The following is a 21,926-nucleotide window of genomic DNA, read 5'->3' on the forward strand; positions in this document are numbered from 1 at the left end:
CTGCTACAACTGACTCTTAGTTTTGTCTTTTTTATTCTGATCAGTCTTTATGTTTAATGTGTTTTGTTGTATTTAACTGTTCTGTTGGTTTTCTCCTGTTCTAACTTTTTTAATTTTTAGGTTTCATTTTTCTGCACCTGGCGATCAGAATGCACAGCATTCAATTGTACAGTACAGCTTTGACAATAAATCTTTAAGTTTGACTCTTGAATCACTTCATCACCTCCTGACCTGACACATTTATCTAGTGACCTCCTGAACGATTCACGCCTCCCGGTTGGGAAATGAAAGCAGTCAGAACGGCTGCATTTCTCCCTAAAACATGACAATCAAACATTTACTTTTATTTTCATTCTTACAGGGGAACACCGCCTAAATTAAGAATTCCAATATGTTATTCCCATGGCCGAGGAAAGTTCGATCAATACGTGTGAACATGAGCTCCTCTCTCTCAAAGCCAGAAACCAGAGAAGTAAGTCTCAAATTTGTGATGTTATAGGGTATAAAGTGTGGAGCTGCTCCATAGACAATGAATGGGAGACTGACTTTGTGTTGTTTTCTTTTTTATACCCAAATGAGCTTTATTCTATTGTAGTGTTGTCAGGTGTGAAACAGAACATGTTCCCATATACTCAGAACATTCCCCTGGCTGCTCTCAGTGTCATCTAGAACATCTCTCCCAATGCATCGTCTATGGAGCGGTTCCACACTTCATACGTTTATTTATGCATTAAAGAAATAAGTGGCGTTAAAACGAATTTGCGTTTACGCGTTATTATCGTGTTGACTTTGACAGGGCTAATAAATATATTTTGGCATTTCCTAAGTCATTCTATTGGCCATTGCTTCTAGTGGGGGACTCGGGAGACTCGTGGGTACTCATAGAACCCATTTTCATTCATATATCTGGAGGTCAGAGATCAAGGCCTTTGAAAATGGCTTTGCCAGCTTTTCCTCGCCAAAATTTTGTGCAACTTCATAGCGTTATTTAGCATTTTTCCCAACAAGCTAGTAAGACATGGTTGATACCGATGGATTGCTTGCACTGGTTTCATTTGTTACCAGTATCTTCATTTTAGCTCGAAAATTGAGCCCGCAACAACCTCTGAAAGACAGAATAGCGGCGGGGGCTCACCGGCAGGCCGTCGGAGTTTTAACGGGTTAAGTACATTTTACTGCTACAAGCTGTTCATTATTTTGTGAATTTTCTCCTCTAAACATAGTCTAAGTAGTCTAACTGTGTGTTTGAATTGATGGAGACATAAATGTTTGAGGTTCAGAGGTTAAATCAGGAGCTCCGTGTGTTTTGATAAGTGTGTGTTGAAGGTCTGGCGGCTGCAGGAAGTTAAATCAAGATGGAGTCTGGTGTGTAGTTTGGGTGCCGACTGAGAGGACGGCTGGTTGGAGTTACAGTAACTAGTTCAGAGATGAAGCTCCAAATCTCTTTAAGAGCTCAGGAGGACGGAGGGAAGTGGGTCAGACGTCTTTACACACACACACAGTGACGCACACACACACACACACACACTCTTGCTGTTTGCTTGGTATCAACCCTGCAGGTCGCATAAGGTGAACTGGAAACCTTCACATTCTGTAGGTTGGACCCTCGTTATCTCGCCAACACACTGATATCCTCCAATTGTGCTGCTGGAGAGGCTCTCTTAAGAAACACGGTGAGGTGAGATGAAGTCACAGTCTACATCCTACATCTATGTTCTACACTTCAAAACGACCCGACCGACAGGACGGGCACCAAACATTATAATGAAGTTATTAAAACCAAATATATGAAGGTAGTTTTTTAGCTTTAAAATGGAGCAGTGTTGGAACAAAGACTGTACTTAAGTTTTGAAGTACTTTTCTGGAGTTTTTCCATTTTGTGCTACTTTATACTTCTACTCGAGTACATTTCACAGTGAAATACTCTACTTTTCACTCCACTACATTTATCTGACAGCTGCAATTACAAATGACTCTGCAGCAGATTAAGAATTTACATATAACCAGAGAGTCATCTTATAAAATATGATGCATTGTTATGGAGACTCGATACAGATTAGAGAAAGTATTGAACTACTCAAAAGTAAATAAACTTGTTCAAATTAGCTCCACCTTCACCGGCTGCAATGTTCAAATGAGGGCTTACATGTTAAAGGAACGGGTCTGGTGTTTTTCTATATTTTTCTTATTTAAGACTCAAACCAAAGAGTATAGAAGCAAAAAGACGAAACTCTGGAGCTTCTTTGACAACAGCCGCTAGACGGCGCTGCTGTAGCGCTGCCACCATTCTGGACTGACAACGCCAATGAGTCTGTGGCCATGGATGTATAAAGAGACATCGGTAAATCAACTTCCCACTAGGAACACTTAAACAGCCCTCATTTAAATCATTATCTCCTAAAAGTTGTAAAATGAACTAACAGCTGAATCCAGATTTATTTTCCTCGTCATAATGAACGTGCATCAGACCCACGGGACTGCACTGTCCTGCACGCTCATATGACATATCTGGTTCTGCCAGCTTCCTGCTAGCTGAATGCTGCTGTAATAATGGATATATCGGCTGTAATTCATCACTTTTATTATCTTATAATACCCCCATTGGCTGTATATTGTAAGCCTGTAACGTGGTGGAGGTATTAACGTCTCTGTTCCCAAACAACCAGCTATCAGCCAGTAGCTAGTAGTGCTAGTAGCATGACATCAACAGAATTTAATGGAGTATTAGCAAAGAATTTACATTGATTGTAGGCTATTAACTGTTACATCCATGGTCTGTGGTCTATTGGACCCTCTTCTACATCCATGGTCTGTGGTCTATTGGACTCTCTTCTACATCCATGGTCTATTGTCTATTGGACCCTCTTCTACATCCATGGTCTGTGGTCTGTTGGACCCTCTTCTACATCCATGGCCTATTGTCTATTGGACCCTCTTCTACATCCATGGTCTATTGTCTGTTGGACCCTCTTCTACATCCATGGTGTGTGGTCTACTGGACCCTCTTCTATATCCATGGTCTGTGGTCTACTGGACCCTCTTCTACATCCATGGTCTGTGGTCTACTGGACCCTCTTCTACATCCATGGTCTGTGGTCTGTTGGACCCTCTTCTACATCCATGGTCTATTGTCTATTGGACCCTCTTCTACATCCATGGTCTGTGGTCTGTTGGACCCTCTTCTACATCCATGGCCTATTGTCTATTGGACCCTCTTCTACATCCATGGTGTGTGGTCTACTGGACCCTCTTCTACATCCACCATGGTCTGTGGTCTGTTGGACCCTCTTCTACATCCATGGTCTGTGGTCTGTTGGACTCTATTTTGGATCCTTGACATGTAAAAATTTGAGACTGATCTCAAAATCTGTGCTGGATTTTTCTAACTTCCATTTATGTCCATCGCTCACTTTATGCTCCTCTGGGAACCAGCCGGGAAAAAAGTTTAATAAATAAGTAAGTAAGTAAGTAGTTATAATAGTATGCATATTTATAATATTTTCATCGTTCAACACAGGCCATTTCAGTAAAGACATTACAATTATGACAATAGAATAGAAATAATTTAGTTTTACGGCACATTTAACTGGCGTCCAGTAGTCGCTTTCAGCCCAAAATGGCAGAAGTGTAGCTCTGCTGCTGGGCGCTGATGTTGCAACAGAACGACCAATTGACTTTTACTTCTTAGCAATAATGCGTTTTGCTCAAACCAACAATGTGTTAATCCGTCTCACTACCCTTGGACTTCCTGTCTGTGGCTCTCAGCTGCGAACCCATTGGTTCCGTCTGAAGACGTAAATCTTTAAAAGCACAAATATATAGTTTCATTTAAAAAAAGACTTGTCTCTGTAATTTCCTAAAACAGCAGGTCACGGTAGTTTTTATATTGAATTCACATTTGGTGCTCTAGTGAGTCTTTGTGGCAACAGGACGGCGTGTGTGCGGTTACGTCAAAATAAACTACAGTGTGTTCATGGTAATAAAAGAACATGTCACCCAGTGACACAGTGTGACTCACTGATGGGTATTTAATAGTTAATGGACAACAATGGAGCTCTATACAAGCTTTGATACACACGCAATACTTGTTAGTAGATACGTTCACTGTTGAGAAGTGAATACGTCTTCCACAAATAGAAAACAAAAAGGTATCAAAGACTTTGTGGAGAATCTTGAAGAGTATTGTAGATTTAGATCAAATCCTCCTCTTTAAATACTCCGATCAGCTCGTTCATCTCAAGAAGCAAACGTCCGAGTTAGAACTGTCTGCGTCTGAAGGAAGACGTCAGCTGCCTGAAACCACCTCTGTGGAGTGAATCGCTGCAGAGCCACTAACTTTAATGTAAAACTCATTCTATCAAACTTTTATGATTCCATCTCTCTAATTATGTTTAATTGACTTTACTGCCCACATAAATATTATCCCATCTGTAATAAACGTTAACATCTTTATTTCAGGCTGTGACGGTTCTAAATCACAGGCGCAGAGGAGACGAAATGCCGCCGTCGACCTTTTCCCACCTTTTGTTCACGAGCTGCCGCACGCCACCAACCAACCAGCCAGCCCTGACCACGCCCCCCTGATCTGTGTGTGTGTGTGTGTGATGTTAATGAGGGGGCGGCGCGGGGGCGGGGGGATGTTTATCCTAGAGGTTAAACGGTCTGATGATAGGGGTCACGACCTCCACGCTCTGACCTTCAACCTTTCACAACGTGTTGAGCGCTCCTGTGATAGTGACACCCGCTGCTGCTGCTGCTGCTGCTGCTGCTGCCGTGGGTGAGCTCGTAAATCAGTGAGGGGAGGGGAAGGATGGGGTGGGGGAGATGACCTTTGACCCGCAACTTGTTCCTGAGAACAGACACACACCAGACACTCACGGCAACCGCTCAGACGTATGAATGGAGGGCTGCTGCCTGTGTGTGTGTGTGTGCGTGTGTGTGTGTGTGTGTTCATGGTTGACTGCAGTCAGTGAGAGTCTGTTAATTTGAAAAGCTCCACCTGTTAGACACCCAGCAGCTACTTCCTGTTCAACTCTTTACTGAACTTCCAGCAGTAAAAGTGCACACCGGATCAATCTGCATCAACTCCTGTAGAGAAGGTTTTTAGTCGTCTCAGTTACACATAACTGTTGCATTTAAATGACAACACTGCAATATGTAATTACGATCTTCTTTTACACTCAAATTAAAGCTGCACCCAAGAATTATTGTCATTGGTATTTCTGATTAATTGATTCATCATTCAGTCTATAAAAAGTCAAATACTCAAAGTCAAACGGCGCGTCTTTAAATATAAATCCTCACTTTGGAGAACCACAGAATTATTTGTACTTAATAAATTACTTTAAGAGTTAAGTGACGTCAAAAAACTTTCACTTTTCAACCAAATTACTTTACCAAATGAGTGCTTCCTGAGCAGCAGGAATAAAAACTTCAGTCAAGGTAGAAGGCTGAGGACCCAGAGACCGAGGTTCACATCCTTCCTGTTCCACCTGGGATTAGATTTGAATTGAAGCTGTCGAGGTTAACGCGATAATAACGCGTTAACGCAAATTTGTTTTTACGCCATTCATTTCTTTAACGCGTTAACACAACTTGCGCTTTTAGGTTGTAGCGGGCTCAGTTTCGAATCCATCGGTACCATACATGTCATACTAGCTTGTCACGAAGGAGGTTAAATAACGCTCCAAACTTACGCTAAACGTTTGGTGAGGAAAAACTGTCATGGCCATTTTCAAAGGGGTCCCTTGACCTCTGACCTCCAGATCAGTGAATGTTAATGGGTTCTATGGGTACCCACGAGTCTCCCCTTTACAGACATGCCCACTTTATGATAATCATATGCAGTTTTGGGGCAAGTCATAGTCAAGTCAGCACACTGACACACTGACAGCTGGTGTTGCCTGTTGGGCTGCAGTTTGACATGTTATGATTTGAGCATATTGTTTTATGCTAAATGCAGTACCTGTGAGGAAGCTACAGTGTTGTAACGTAGTCAAGGACTGTACTTACGTTTTTGAAGTACTTGTACTTCTCTGGAGTTTTTCCATTTTGTGCTAGTTTATACATCTACTCAAGTACATTTTAGAGGTAAATACTTTATTGTACTTCTCCCTCCACTACAGTTGTCTGACAGCTGTAAGTACAAGTTGCTCTGCAGCAGATTAAGATTGAACAAATGACCATATTATAAAATATGATGCATTGTTATGTAGAGCTGATACATAAACTGTTGAGGAAGAGAAACTATTACTACTCAAAAATATATAAACTGGCGAGAGTTTTTTGCACGTTTTTGCAATTTGACACGGCGCACATATTGTCTTGTGCAACATTTATCTAAGACCGCCATCTTTCCTGAACCTTAACTGAGAGCTGTATCTGACCACAACCATAACAACTTTATTCCTACTTTTATTGCAGTTAATGAAATATGTGAATATTTTGCAGATACACCAACATATTGCTACTTCGCAGATACGTTCTTTAAAAAAGGTTCCTTATTATTTTGTCTTGAAGTTTCAGTTTTCAAAGGTAGCCTCTCCAGTCTGGAAGGAGAGCAGAAAGAAAAGAAAAACAACAACGAGGCTACAACAAGAAAAAAAGCCAACTGAAGCAAGAAATGTCAGAGAGTCCAAACACCCATGAAAATGTGTTTCAACCAGACCTGAATACTACAAACTTGGAGTTTGTCATCATACTTCCTGAGACAAGAACTCATCAAGAGCTGAAGCACTGAAACACTGACAGGTCACCAGACTAAATGAAAAACGTATGATCTTCTGCTGCTCGTTCATTCTTCCCTGCAGACATGAAGGTGAACACCAGCTAAACTCAACTTAACATAAAGTTTAAAACAACTTCACATTTCACGTCTTTGAGGTTTTAACATCCTGCTGCTGAACACTCAGAGGATTAAATAATAAATGGTTGGTGGTGCGCTGCGGTTTCTACTGGCAACACTGTTGGTCTTCGACCCCCCACCCCCCCTCCACCCTGAGTCAGTGGTATGGGGATGAATTTAATTACCGCCCTGACAGACCACGCCTCCGGCCCTGTCAGCCCTGAGGTCAGTCTGCCTTCACATGGCTTTTAATCAACGCCGCCACTCCAGAAAAGCTCCGCTGCCTTAAATAAGAGGCAGGACGAAACCTGATCCTCCTGCGCCCAGACCAGGGGGGGAGGAAGAGGAGAGGGGGGAGCTCTGTGGGCGTCCAGCCTCGCTTGTCTCCCTCTCAAGAGACTAAACCCTGAACACTCTGTCATGAAAAGCCTTCAACATTCTGGATCAAATAAAAAAACTAAATTTAGCAAAAGAGAAAATTAAAACAAACATATTCTCAAGAACTGCCACCACAAATGATCCCCTCTGTGTTTCTGTTGCAGACGAGCAACTCGAAACCCAGTTTACTCAAACAGAAACCTCACTGAGGGTTTCTCACTTTGTGCCAAGAATGGGAGCTTTTCCGACCAAGCGTCCACCTCAACATAAAACCACAGACCAGCCACTGCAGCAGCGCTTCAGGCGGCAAACCTTTTTCCTCTTGGACTGAAGGGAGCTCAGTGTGAACCTGCACACAGCTGATTACTGCGACCGCACAGTGAAAACACACACACGAGGGCCGCGAGGCTATCTGGACGGAGAGGAGCAGAATGGGAGCAGTCTTTGGGCTCAAAGAGGCTTTAGTCTGCGAGGAGGAAATGATTGTAATTAAGGCTCAGGGACGGAGATCTTTCCAGAACGCGTGGAGTGTTTGTCTGTTGACGGGTCGCAGATGAAACTTTACCTCCACGAAAACACGACGAGCCCTGAAGGAAAATCTGCAATTAAAAACAGTTTTTCCCCCCAAAAAAATGTTCCTCCTAAAACATATCTTCAAGACGTGTTTTTAGATTTTCTAATCCAAATAAGTTCTTTCTGTATTTTGAACCCCCTAAAAATATATTTCTTCAAATCAAAGAACTTGTTTCCAGTTGAAATCAACAAACAACTTACACCAGATTGATTTCATGTCAACCGGTTTGTACCGGCATTTATCATTATGACCCGTTCTGGCAAATTAAAAAGTAGCCGACATTAGCAACCGGTGCCGACGGCGCCACGACGCTAAATCCAGCTTGTTTTGCATTAATAATAAGCAATATGACCACGTGATTAACGTAATATTATTAAACAAAACCACTAGTGTCTGACAGGCCGTGCGCATCTGCCGAGCCGAGGCCGTTGACTTCGACATAACACTGGCAACATGAATATGTATTACATGTATTGAATATGTATTACATGTATTGCAAGACCGGCAGCCTGTAACGTAGCCAGTGTGCGGTCAAGAGAGGGAGTTAATGTGATGTAGTGCAGTGTGTGTACAGTTTAGACTGTCGGTAAATAGATGCTACAACTCCTCAAGACCCGAGCCAAGTTACCCTGTCTTACTTGCCACCTGCTGATTAAAGTGAAGGGGGTTAGCGGGTTAGCCCCGAAACTAGCGACAACTTCGGCCCAGGCTCACATAAGGTGGGCTGTTAAGGTGGACCAGCTATTCTCATTTTGTGACAAGCAGCTGCTGAGTCGAGTGCGACACCTAGTATTCAAATTGGGTATAACGGTCTGGTCCGGTGTTCAAACCGGTTTGATATTAATCAAACCGGTTTGAAAATGTTTACACCGGCCCAACCCTAGTCTGCGCTGCCTTTGTCAAGGTTGAAAGGAGTAATAAAGTTTGCCGTCTTTGTTTGGACTCCAGAGCCTCCGTGTTGTTGTTTCATAAGTATAGGCACAACTCAATCGGTTCCGCACAACGTGATTGGTTGATGCATTTATTTGCGATGCGAAAGCTCAGAAAAATTGTCTTCGTTCCCCAAAAAAAAACATGTCTCTTTTTCACTGCGTAATATTTGCGTTCTGTGTGGAAGTACATACGACAAAAACAACAGTTCGAAAAAATATATTGACGTGCAAATTAATCTCTGCCAGTGTGTAAAGGCCTCGAGAAGCAGTTCTGGGGCTTTCGATCATATCACATGATCTTCCTCAGTAGATTATTGTTGTTTAATCATTTGTCATGGATTTTGCATTTCCATTTGTTTCTGAGCACTTTAAAGGATTTCTAGTCAACCTTTCCTTAAAGGTCCAGTTACTCAACTTCTGCATCTGCTGATGATCATGAAAAATGAAACAGAATTTAGAAGTGGTTGTAATATTCTCTGATTTTTCTCAGAAAATAAAACTTTAGGGATTAAATGACAGACAGAAAGTGATGATAAGGACATATTTAAGTATCAGTTTTCCTGGTGGAGGAATGTGAAAGTGGATCTTATGGATTATTTAACCCAACCACCTGTAAACTGTCCTCCTTTTTCAGGAAAACTCTAAAGCTCCAACAAACTTAGAACGAGCTCCGTGCCAAGCACTTAAACCATCTGCCAAACACCTCCTCTACACGCCTCTGCTGCCGCTCGCTGCTGCACAGACAAATATTCCAACCAGCCAAATTATTTTCTTGTGGAATCAGTCAGAAATCAGGGAAACGTGCTGAGCAATCACCCCGGAGATAATTGTGTTTTTTTTTTAAAACCTGAAAGGTGTGCCAGCTTCAGCCAGAAACACAGCGACCTGCTCTGCTCTCAGAGGGCAGCCGGGGTGAGGAGGCTCTGGCACAGACCTTTCTTTTTCCTCAGGCTTCTGCTTTACTGACCGCTGATGAAATTATGCCTGTCTGCAGCTGATAACATGTTTGTGTCAGAGACAGAGACGCAGTTTGCTGTGAGAGGAGAGTGGATTTTCATCCTCAAACTAACAGATTAACAAATTGAAGTTTCATCAACACGAAAGAGTTCACTGATGAGTGTCTATCTGAACCCCAATTTTCTGAAAAGATCTGAAGAATTCCACTTGTTTCCAGTGGAAATCAACTTTATCTGTCTGTATCTTCCAACAGCCTGGCCTCCTAAAACATATGTTTCCATACAATGAAACTGCATTATGAATTACGTTTAGAGTTTGTTTTTGACGTATCACAAATACGTTTGCAATGATAGTTTGCGGAAATCAGCGCAGGGAGGAGATCGGAGTGGATGAGTCACACAAACACAACACTTTCGCCTAGGAGACCGCTGTTCGTATCCCGTCTGAAAATAAGTCAACATTTACTTATTACAATCATGATGTTTTTTTATGAAGTCCAACAAAGTAGTTTTGTTGCGTTTTTTGATTTGTTTTGTTTTAATTTACATCGTTAACTTTGTGTTTAAAACTGTTCAAAAGTGAGACCATAATCCAGAAGAAAATATGTTTCCCGTGAAATGTAACTGAGAATTAAGTTTAGTTGTATGGGAACGTCATTTTGTTGGAGACAAGGTTGCTCTTTAAACAAGAAGGGAACATTGTATTTAGAAGCAGTTCTGGAGCTTTCAATCCTATAACATGATCTTCTTCAGCAGATGAAATTTAATAATTTGTTGTGGATTTCAATTTAATTTTTTTCTGAGACTTCTCGTCCACAATAGCTTAAAAGACGAGTCACTCAACTTCTGCATGTGCTGATGATCATGTGATACGACTGAAAGGTCCAAAACTAGCTACTAAACAACAAAACTAACTATTAAACAACAAACTAGGTCTGTCCCCAATACCATGTTTTGTGCTTCGACGCTTCAATGAGAAACATTCAAAGGTGTCAGTCTGTCTCCATCTGGAGACAGTGCCGCTGCTGAACTACTGTACACACATGCACCTCTAGACACAACAAACAGCCATATCTGTCTGAGTATAACTAATAATAATTCATGTTGAATATGAATAATGAATAATGTTGTGGGATTATTCCTTATTTCATGGACTATTTGGGAATTTATACTTTATTATTACATACTTATATAAAAAAAAATTGGACTACTGATTTGGAGGTCGATTACCATGGCAACGGTTTTGAAGCTTTGAAGCATTTGGGTCAGCCCTACAAAAAACAGGACTTTCAACTATGGATGTGCATTCCAAGCAAAAATACTATTCGAAAATCACTGGGAATTAGTCGATTACTATTCCAAAATCGCGCATCTAAGACGGAACGAATAGTCGCATAAACTATTAAATTTTTTATAACTTAACGACTATTCGAAAAAATCAAAAATCATGACCCATCCCTACTTTCAACCAGAACAACGCTCGTGTCCCAAAGTGTTGATGAGTTATTTTGAAGTTAGTTAGTGACATTTGTGACGTCTTTTCTGTACTTATGTTACGTTGTTTACGTACTTATTTACTTACTTTATGTACTTATTTTAAGTCCAACCATGATGTTTTTCCTAAACCTAACTAAGTGGTTTTGTTGCCTAAACATAACCGCGACCATTTCACGGTAACGACATGGCGTTGAATGACACGTGAAAAGCCGCTTCACAACGGTAAGCCCGTAGTGAAAAGCCTAAAATGCAGGCATATAAACGACACACAAAAGGCTTAAAATACAGGCTTATAAATGACGCGCAAAAAGCCTCAAAATGCAGGCGTATAAATGACACGCAAAAAGCGTAAAATGCGGGCATATAAATGACATGAGAAAAGACTAAAATGCAGGCGTATAAATGACACAAGAAAAGCCTAAAATGCGGGCGTATAAATGACACAACAAAAGCCTAAAATGCGGGCGTATAAATGACACAACAAAAGCCTAAAATGCGGGCGTATAAATGACACGAGAAAAGCCTAAAATGCGGGCGTATAAATGACACGAGAAATGCCTAAGATATGGGCGTACAAATGACACAAGAAAAGCCTAAGATAGGGGCGTATAAATGACACGAGAAAAGCCTAAGATATGGGCGTATAAATGACACAAGAAAAGCCTAAGATAGGGTCGTATAAATGACACAAGAAAAGCCTAAAATGCGGGCGTATAAATGACACAACAAAAGCCTAAAATGCAGGCGTATAAATGACACGAGAAAAGACTAAAATGCGGGTGTATATATGACACAAGAAAAGCCTAAGATGCGGGCGTATAAATGACACACAAAAGGCTTAAAATACAGGCTTATAAATGACACGCAAAAAGCCTCAAAATGCGGGCGTATAAATGACACAACAAAAGCCTAAAATGCGGGCGTATAAATGACACGAGAAAAGCCTAAAATGCGGGCGTATAAATGACACGCAAAAAGCGTCAAATGCGGGCATATAAATGACATGAGAAAAGCCTAAAATGCGGGCGTATAAATGACACGAGAAAAGCCTAAAATGCGGGCGTATAAATGACACGAGAAAAGCCTAAAATGCGGGCGTATAAATGACACGAGAAAAGACTAAAATGCAGGCGTATAAATGACACGAGAAAAGACTAAAATGCGGTTGTATAAATGACACAAGAAAAGCCTAAGATGCGGGCGTATAAATGACACACAAAAGGCTTAAAATACAGGCTTATAAATGACACGCAAAAAGCCTCAAAATGCGGGCGTATAAATGACACAACAAAAGCCTAAAATGCGGGCGTATAAATGACACGAGAAAAGCCTAAAATGCGGGCGTATAAATGACACGCAAAAAGCGTCAAATGCGGGCATATAAATGACATGAGAAAAGCCTAAAATGCGGGCGTATAAATGACACGAGAAAAGCCTAAAATGCGGGCGTATAAATGACACGAGAAAAGCCTAAAATGCGGGCGTATAAATGACACGAGAAAAGACTAAAATGCAGGCGTATAAATGACACGAGAAAAGACTAAAATGCGGTTGTATAAATGACACAAGAAAAGCCTAAGATGCGGGCGTATAAATGACACACAAAAGGCTTAAAATACAGGCTTATAAATGACACGCAAAAAGCCTCAAAATGCGGGCGTATAAATGACACAACAAAAGCCTAAAATGCGGGCGTATAAATGACACGAGAAAAGCCTAAAATGCGGGCGTATAAATGACACGCAAAAAGCGTCAAATGCGGGCATATAAACGACATGAGAAAAGCCTAAAATGCGGGCGTATAAATGACACGAGAAAAGCCTAAAATGCGGGCGTATAAATGACACGAGAAAAGCCTAAAATCCGGGCGTATAAATGACACGAGAAAAGACTAAAATGCGGGCGTATAAATGACACAACAAAAGCCTAAAATGCAGGCGTATAAATGACACGAGAAAAGACTAAAATGCGGTTGTATAAATGACACAAGAAAAGCCTAAGATGCGGTTGTATAAATGACACAAGAAAAGCCTAAGATGCGGGCGTATAAATGACACACAAAAGGCTTAAAATACAGGCTTATAAATGACACGCAAAAAGCCTCAAAATGCGGGCGTATAAATGACACAACAAAAGCCTAAAATGCGGGCGTGTAAATGACACGAGAAAAGCCTAAAATGCGGGCGTATAAATGACACGCAAAAAGCGTCAAATGCGGGCATATAAACGACATGAGAAAAGCCTAAAATGCGGGCGTATAAATGACACGAGAAAAGCCTAAAATGCGGGCGTATAAATGACACGAGAAAAGCCTAAGATATGGGCGTATAAATGACACGAGAAAAGCCTAAGATATGGGCGTACAAATGACACAAGAAAAGCCTAAAATGCGGGCGTATAAATGACACAAGAAAAGCCTAAAATGCGGGCGTATAAATGACACAAGAAAAGCCTAAGATAGGGGCGTATAAATGACACGAGAAAAGCCTAAGATATGGGCGTATAAATGACACAAGAAAAGGCTAAGATGCAGGTGTATAAATGATAAAGCTTCAAATGATGAAGCCTAAAATGCGTTATCTTGACAGGTGCAAATGTTGAACTATTTCTACGCCTTCCTATGAGATCGGGTTGATGTGCTTGTAACGTTAGCTAATGCAACCTTTTGATAGAAGTAAATAAAGCAACAGATCTTTGGACAGATTTCATCCCCAATCCAACTGGAAATTAGACAAGAAGCTGCAACAAAACAGCTCACACCTGGAAACATGTAGCTGACATTTATAAAAGGTAAGCCAGCTTCAACATTGACATTACTGTCAGTCAGCTATCTTTCAACTTTGTAGACTGTTTGCAGGATTAACGTTAACGCTCTAGATGTTCAGTAACTGAATATCACTACATGAATCTTTTGATATGAGTCATCAGTTGAGAAGACCCAGAGTCGAGTCCAATCACTGCACTTTGTTTCCTTTTTTAAAATTGTTTTAAAATATCTATAGATAAGAAAAAGTATGAAGCAATGAACCACGAGCACATGACAGATGAATATACCGAAGATGAACTGAGAACTGATATGAAGCCGGAGGCCAAGCCGCCTGCAATAATCTCACACGTTTCAGTCCCACATTACAGAATGAAACAACAACAGGACTGTGGAGCTTCACATGTCGTGTGTGGTTGGCGTGATGTTCGCCTCAGTTGTTCATCATGTTTGCGGACGACATTCATCACGTGTAGACTCACACACTCGAGGTGCTGCAGCTTCAGCAGCTCGGCATCACAACACACACTCTCAAACACAGACACACAAAGAAGAGACTCAGGGACTTACCTGCGTGCACGAAGTAGGCCAGGTAGAGATCAAGCTCCTTGACTGAAACTCCAATGTGATGCGGCTGCACACACAGGGTGGGGTTCGAACACTGAGGAGACTTTACCAGCCTCTCCCCGTCAGTACTTTCGAGGGGAATCCCTTTGAATAAAATCACCATGACCAGGTCCAGCCTCCACACTTTGTCCGCCTGGCGCAGGCAGTCGATCCTCCTCATCTTGCCCTTCTGGTCGGGGTTGGACAGCACGCAGCACGGCGGCTTCTTCCCCGTCACCGTCAGCACAAAGTCCTCCCTGAACTCGGGCCGGATGTCCTTGCGCAGTTTGGCCAGGAGGCGCGACGCCCACTTCTGTTTGACCTCGGGCTTCTCGCCGAGCAGCTCGTCCTTCACGGCGCGCTCCTCCTCCTTGGACATGCGCTTCTCGTGCTTCTTGAAGTACTTCCTCTTGCGGGCCTGCAGGTTGAACCATGTGTAGGCGAAGGCCCGGACGTGGGGCAGCAGGGCTTCGATGAAAGGATGGAATTCATCCTGAGGGACGGAGAGGAGAAGACATGCGGTGAGAGGGTGAATGCAACAATCAACCCCACATGCAACAGTTTTCCTCTACAAGTAGAGAATCATCTTATTCCACTCTAACAGCATCACATATATATTGTGTATCATGGTCCATCTATTCATGGAAGCTGTATCCTTCCATCAGACAGAAATGTGTTGTAGCATCACTTTAGACTCAGCCGAACATATCTGGTATCTATGGAAATATTTGGATCACCTCTAGACTTTAAAATAATATTCTGTGAGTTTGAACAAAGTTTAGCTGCACAATATGATTTTGTAATGAGCAATAAGTGAGGTTGAGAACTTCAAAACTGGAGATACAAAACTCTTGTTTTCTTAAAAGATGCCAATGTGCTGAGATCACTTCAACACATTTTCAGTGACTTGAAAGAGAAGAAAGCAGAGAAATGACGATGATCCTATTTAGGAAATTGTAGTGCTTTTAGATCAGTGGGAGAAGGACAGGAAGGAGAGAGGAAGGAACAATAAAAAGGAAGCAAGGATGAAAGGATGGAAATACACAAGGAAGGAAAGGAAGTAAAAAAGAAACGATGAAGGAAGGAAAGAGGGAAGAAAAGAAAAGAAGAGACATAGAAAGTCAAGAAGGCAGGAAGGAAGGAAAGGGGGAGGAGAGAAGAAGAGTAGAAAGCATAGAGGGAATAAAAGGGAGAGAAGAAGAATGACACAAAGAAGGAAAGGAGACTCGGTCCAAACCAAGTATATGTCTGGATGGTGGATGGTCAGTCTGTGCATTTGTGGCTAAATTGTAACAGAAATAGTTAGGGGTGTTACAAATGTCAAAAAAATTGAACTTCACAATATTATGTTTTGTGATACTGTATCAATTCTCAAAAACACTGTATCGCCTTTTAATTCATAGTTTACATGCAAAAATTGCATTCACTTTTTTTACTCAGATTTCATGCATGTGGGGGTGTGTTCTTCATACTATGACACTTTTCCTCAAATTAGATTCAAAACAATCGCAATATATCGCTATATTTCGTAACCCCTGTATCATGAAATCCTGATCATATCTCCAGATTCTTTCCAACACACAGCCCTACGAATAGTCCGTGGTCATGTCTATGATGTTAAATCCAGTGGTACATGTCACCAGGTCCGTCGAGGACACTAAGGGACACGCTGCTCCACTCAACTGGACGTTCGAGCGGTGACGTACCCGATGGTTGAATGCACCTGATTAGTTTTCTGCTCGCCGTTTCAAACAGGAAACAACATGGCGGCCTGCTCATAAACTTTTTGTTATTCCGTCTCAACAATCCACCAAAATCTACTTCTGAAAACATTTTAAGCGAGAAACAGGCTCTGGTTTCGTTTTAGAACCATATGTAGATCACCTAGTTTGACAGCTTGGTCCAAGTTTCGTGAGCCGGACGCGTCGTGCTGGATGGGCTCATTTGCTTAAAGGACTGTTCCCCTTCTTTTCATTTTGAGAAACGGCCAATGAGGAAACTCCAACTCTCAGCCGACCAATCGTGTAACTTCATCATTCAGTCAGTCAGTCAGTCAGTCAGCGACATACTTTTGCATTTCTAGGGCTGACCCTCTGTGGTCCAGACACAAAGAACAACAAGAAGAAAACCAGGAGGTAAAGTGTGAAGAACAGAAGGGGTGAAGAAAGTGTTTTCTGGAGTTTGTCTGTTGGTTTCAGGCTGCAGTATCATCTCTCTCTCTCTCTCTCTCTCTCTCTCTCTCTCGGGGCCACACAGACTCTTCAGTGTCAGTTCAGCCTGTCTCGCCTCTTTCTTGGCTCTCAGGCAGGAATGTGGGTCTGTGGGGGTCTGTAGGGGTCTGTGGGGGTCTGCCAGCCACACCGACCGACCAGAATCACACCAACTAAACGACCAAGCAACCAACCAGCGGCAGCCGAGCGGAGTGAAGCCGCCACAAACACACGAGCTGCGATGGCACCGTGTGGAGGATTATAGGTGTATTAAAGGTGCATTATGTGGCTTTGGGCTGATGAGAGCTGTGCAGTTATTAAGGGTGGGAATGTGGTTAGACGGCATGTCATGGATTAGACCCAATTTGGGGTTGGTTACACCTGCTCTTCCCTGCTCCTCCTCCTCCTCCTCCTCCTCCTCCTCCTCCCAAACCCCAAAAACGACCACAAAACCAGGCTAATCCAGGCCGGCCTGAGCCAGGAAATGAACACATTAGACTGAAAGAGTAAAGAGTCTCTTTACTGCTCGATGTCACAACACACAGACAAGAGGCTGAATGAAATGTCGACAGGAGGAACAGAAACAAACACATCCACAGATCTCACGGCTAAAGGAGGAGTTATAGGCGGGAACAGAACAGAGAAGAGGAGCTTCCAGTTAAAATGTTATTACAGCTTGTTGAGGCGATAAAAGGCACAAAGTCTCCATAAACTCAGAGGCCGGTGAGGTGAGCAGCTGTGCTCCAACACTTTCTGTAAAAAATGAAAACTGATGATTTTGAATGTCATATTTCTAGAGCATCACAGCTGAAACTGTGTTTGTTGGGCCCATCCACCTCCCCACCCACCATACGTTGTCTTTCTTGCTTGCTTCATACTACGTCACCAACGATTACCGTTGCATTTATACGTGGATGCTTTCACATTGCAGTTAGTACAGGATCTATGACGTACAAATGACACGCGGAAATCAAGAAAGGCGTACTTATTGCACGCTAAATGCCTTGCGCATTATCGGGGCATTTATACGCCTTTTGGTGTGAACGGGCTGCTCAAATCCAACCTGAGAGACATGTTTTCACCAAAACAAGGAAACCTTCTGTCAGCGTGCCGACATACATAATGGGCTTTTAATTCATTTATTTCTGGTGCAGTTGTTTCAGGAGTTTTCTAGGAATGAGCGTCAGTGTACTTGCATTAGGTCCAGCACTACATTTAGGAAAAGCTAGAAAAGTCTTGAACTGGGGAACAAGACACTAGTAGGGGTGTAACGATACATTTTTACAACGATACGATACCATTCAATGATTTGAAATCGATACAGTAACTTTTTTTGTGACTGTGAAATAAATATCTGATACTGGACAGAGCAGGTCAGGATTACTCAAAGTTTGTCTTCAGGGATAAATAAATTATGGATATAAACAAGTAAACAACGATTAATGGCAAATACATACAGCTTTTATCAGAAAATCATAAAAGTGCAACTGCAGGACCTGCTGATTCAGTTCTCAAGATACAAGGCAGTGCAATATTCAAAGGGACTGTTTGTAACTTCTTACACGTATAAATCACCCGGGTCGGTGTCCCGTGCGCGCTCGCAAATGCATATGCGCGCTCGCATGTGTGGCTACGCTGTTCAGACAAGACTCCAACACAAACTACACGGAAGCACCAAAACCGCAAAGTTGTATCTAGTGAAGCCCGTCTGTTAAACAGTGTTGACCAACACTAGGATCAGCAGTGATTCATGGAGAGACCTTCGTCTGGTCAGCTAACATTACTGCCAAGCAGCTGAAATATAGAGTGATATTGTGCTTTTAGCTGACGTGTGTCGCCTCACTGTTTTGAGCGATGCTCGTTCATGTCTATGTAGAGCGAGCAAGAGTGAGCCCGACGCTGACTTTCGTTTACTAAATGACCACAGGTGTCACTGTTAACAAGACATTTCTTATTCATACAAACTGTCCCTTTAACACAAAATATAATAAACCAACTTCTATTCAAGTTAAATGAACAGTGGTTTAACCTGCTGCTTCTGTCCTCATTTTCAATAGAAACGGTAGATCAATAATACAGAGATCAACCGCTGAACATTTTAAAACTATGTTAGACTAACGTTAGTTGAAGTCATTTTCTCTGAATGAAAAAACGACAGCGCACGGGAAAAGCACCGGTGGGTGAAGCCGCCCTCGTCAAGTGGATTGATAGCACCAGCTCACGCAATGTCCCCAAAATGAAACTCTGTCGACCGGGTCCTCTACCGGGTGAGAGAGCGAGGAGTCCAGTGCTCCGTTTGTCTGCATGCACGCCATGGATGCGCGCTTGCTCTGCAGAGGGCTGAGCTGGCAAGCTGGTGCATGTCTGGAGAGTGAACCGGAGTAACGTTTAACATTTCTTTACTAATAAAAGTGCTAAAAAAACACTTTGTTGTGTTTGTCGTCCTTAGATACAAGGTGCAAATCCTTAGTATCCATTACTTCATGCGTTTCAGATCGATGTTATATCGATATACGTCTCCCGTGAAGGACAACTTGCCGAGTACCTATCGATGTAGTTGGATCGTAGGAATATAAATCGATACATGGATGTAGTAGATGAATCGTTACACCCCTACACACTAGTGCAGACAAGATTCCTGAGTTTCAGTACCGATATCAAAAATATTCTTTTTCCAATAATGTAAACATGTTTCCTACAAAACTGTTTCATTTGTTGTCAAATGTTAAAGGTGCAGTGTGTAGGACTTGGCAGCATCTAGTGGTGAGGTTGCAGATTGCAACCAACTGAAACATCTCCCGTGTGCCCAGTGTGTAGGAAAACTACGGTGGCCAGCACGAAAACGTGAATGGCACTATAGAGCCAGTGTCTGGTTTTTCCATTATGGGCTACTGTAGAAACATGGCGGCCGACTCCATGAAGAGGACTCGCTCCCTATGTAGATATAATATTTTATTATACATTATAGAAATAACACAGTCTCACGGCAGTTCGTGAATAGTCACAAAATTGAATCTTGAATATTTGATTTGTGTACATAGACAACAATTTCCCTTTTTTTCGTGATGCTCAGCGCGACTTTCAACAACGTATTTTTCGTGCGTTTTCCTATGAATGTCAAGCAACACGTAACGCATTAGTCAATATCAGCCCCAGTTTTTTCAAAATAAAACTACTTAGTTAGGTTTAGGAATAGATCGACTAGGTTAGGCTTAGGCAACAAACTACTTAGTTAATTTTAGAAAAAGGTTGCAGTTTGAGTTTAAATAACACTGGAAGGGGCGTAACTTCAGTAGAAGAAGAAGAAGGAGGGGAAATTAAATTTGTTCACACTGTTATATTTTACATATTACATAGTACACACAGGCCGAAATACACATACATGCACAAACAGGACCTATATACATTAATGGAGAGATGTCAGAGCGAGGGAGCTGCACAGGCGCCCCGAGCAGTTGGGGGTTTGGTGTCTTGCTCAAGGGCACCTCGTCAGTGCCCAAGAGGCAAACTGACATCTCTCCAGCGACCAGTTCACACTCAGTACTTGGTCCATGCGGGGACTTGAAACGGCGACCCTCCGGTTACCAAGCCAAGTCCCTATGGACTGAGCTACTGCTGCCCCCCCCCGTTCAAAAGTTACGTGACAAATAAATGAACTTTGACTTGTGGTTTCACACAAGACACGAACAGCAGCCTCCTGGGTGAAAGTCCTGTGTTTTTTGACACCACCCATCCACCCCGACGTCCTCCCTTCGCAGCGTCCGCCACTCTTAAACTTCCCGGTTCACAATTATGCGGATTATTTACTAAGTGATTTCGTGCTAACCGTCACGAAAACAAAAAGTGAAATTCATGTCTATTTACACGAATCAATGCATTCAATTTTGTGACTATTTCACGAACTGCTGTGCGACTGGGCTGAAAGAAAACATACTTATTAATATTATGTTCCATTTCTGCCAATAGATAAACATAATTGTTCCACCCTGGCCCTTTAAATGTGGTCTAAATACAAACAGCAATACAACTTTGTCTAAATAAAATAGTTGGCAAAACTACAATTTAAATGACGAACCACATGATCAAAAACAAATCAACAAGATTATGAAGATGACCCGACATTTGATGTTTTGTGGTTCTGGACAGTCAGTAAAGGATCAAGGTTCAACACTAGGCCACATTTGTCCACATCTGTCCACATTCTGTCTGATTGTTTTACTTGTCTGAAGACAAATTAGACTTCAGTGTTCAATCACGGATCAAATAACTGCATTATAGCAGAGTTTTCACATATTTAATCTCATTTACTGCAGACCATGTGACCATTGGTTTCCATTTATTTCCCTTCGATGATGCTTTTAATTTTGGCAGATTTCTATTTTTCATCTAAGCGTTTTATCACCATATGTTAATAATAAACACATTAAAAGTTGAGCAAGTTTCAAGACTACAACACATTTTAATAGCATATTAAAATGAAATAAATGGAAAACAATGGCTGCCAAGTCTAGATGACTGTTTCTATAATACTTTGGCTCTGCAGTGAAATCAGTCTATGTGATTTGTAGTAAATGTTGATATGACCCTATAAATATTCTTTGTTTTGTCTGCAGTGTTTGGACGGTTGTCTGCGGCGACGCTCGGCCAAACAGAAACAGAAACAGACAGTTTCATCATCGAGAAACGAGGAAGACGACTAAAACGAAGAGAAAGAGGTTGAGTTCAGAGAACACAGACGAACAGAAAACATCTTCATGGAACATTTCTTATTTGGACAAAACCCCTCAGAGGGTTACTGAGCAGGACGGGGTGGAGGGAGGGGGACGAGGGAGGAGGAGGAGGGAGGGAGGCTGGAGGCCCTCCTCCTCCTCCTCCTCCTCCTCCTCCTCCTCTTCCTGAGCCACGTATTGAAAAAACACTTGACTATTCATAGATCAAAGAGGCTCACACACATCTTGATACGTGCAAATGCCTCCGACTGGGGTGGCATGTGGATACTACATTATGAGCCCCCCCCCCCACACACACACACACACACACACACACACACACAAACACACACACACACACACTGCAATAGTGACTCCTTAAAGTTGAAAATTGAAAGATACATAAAAGCAAACAAGATACAACAGACAAATAAAACTCTTGAAACCAGCTGATTT

At 42.1% G+C, this 21,926-nt stretch overlaps 1 protein-coding gene across 1 annotated transcript in view; it reads right to left on the bottom strand.

Moving 5' to 3' along the window:
• The window catches only part of nfia (nuclear factor I/A), a 268,526-nt gene that overhangs the window by 162,814 nt on the left and 83,786 nt on the right, over window positions 1-21,926 (bottom strand). The window contains 1 exon segment of the mRNA XM_037770557.1: window positions 14,516-15,044. Coding sequence (XP_037626485.1) covers window positions 14,516-15,044 — 529 coding nt within the window.

Source organism: Sebastes umbrosus, chromosome 5 (assembly GCF_015220745.1).
Source record: "Sebastes umbrosus isolate fSebUmb1 chromosome 5, fSebUmb1.pri, whole genome shotgun sequence".
Lineage (NCBI taxonomy): Eukaryota > Metazoa > Chordata > Actinopteri > Perciformes > Sebastidae > Sebastes > Sebastes umbrosus.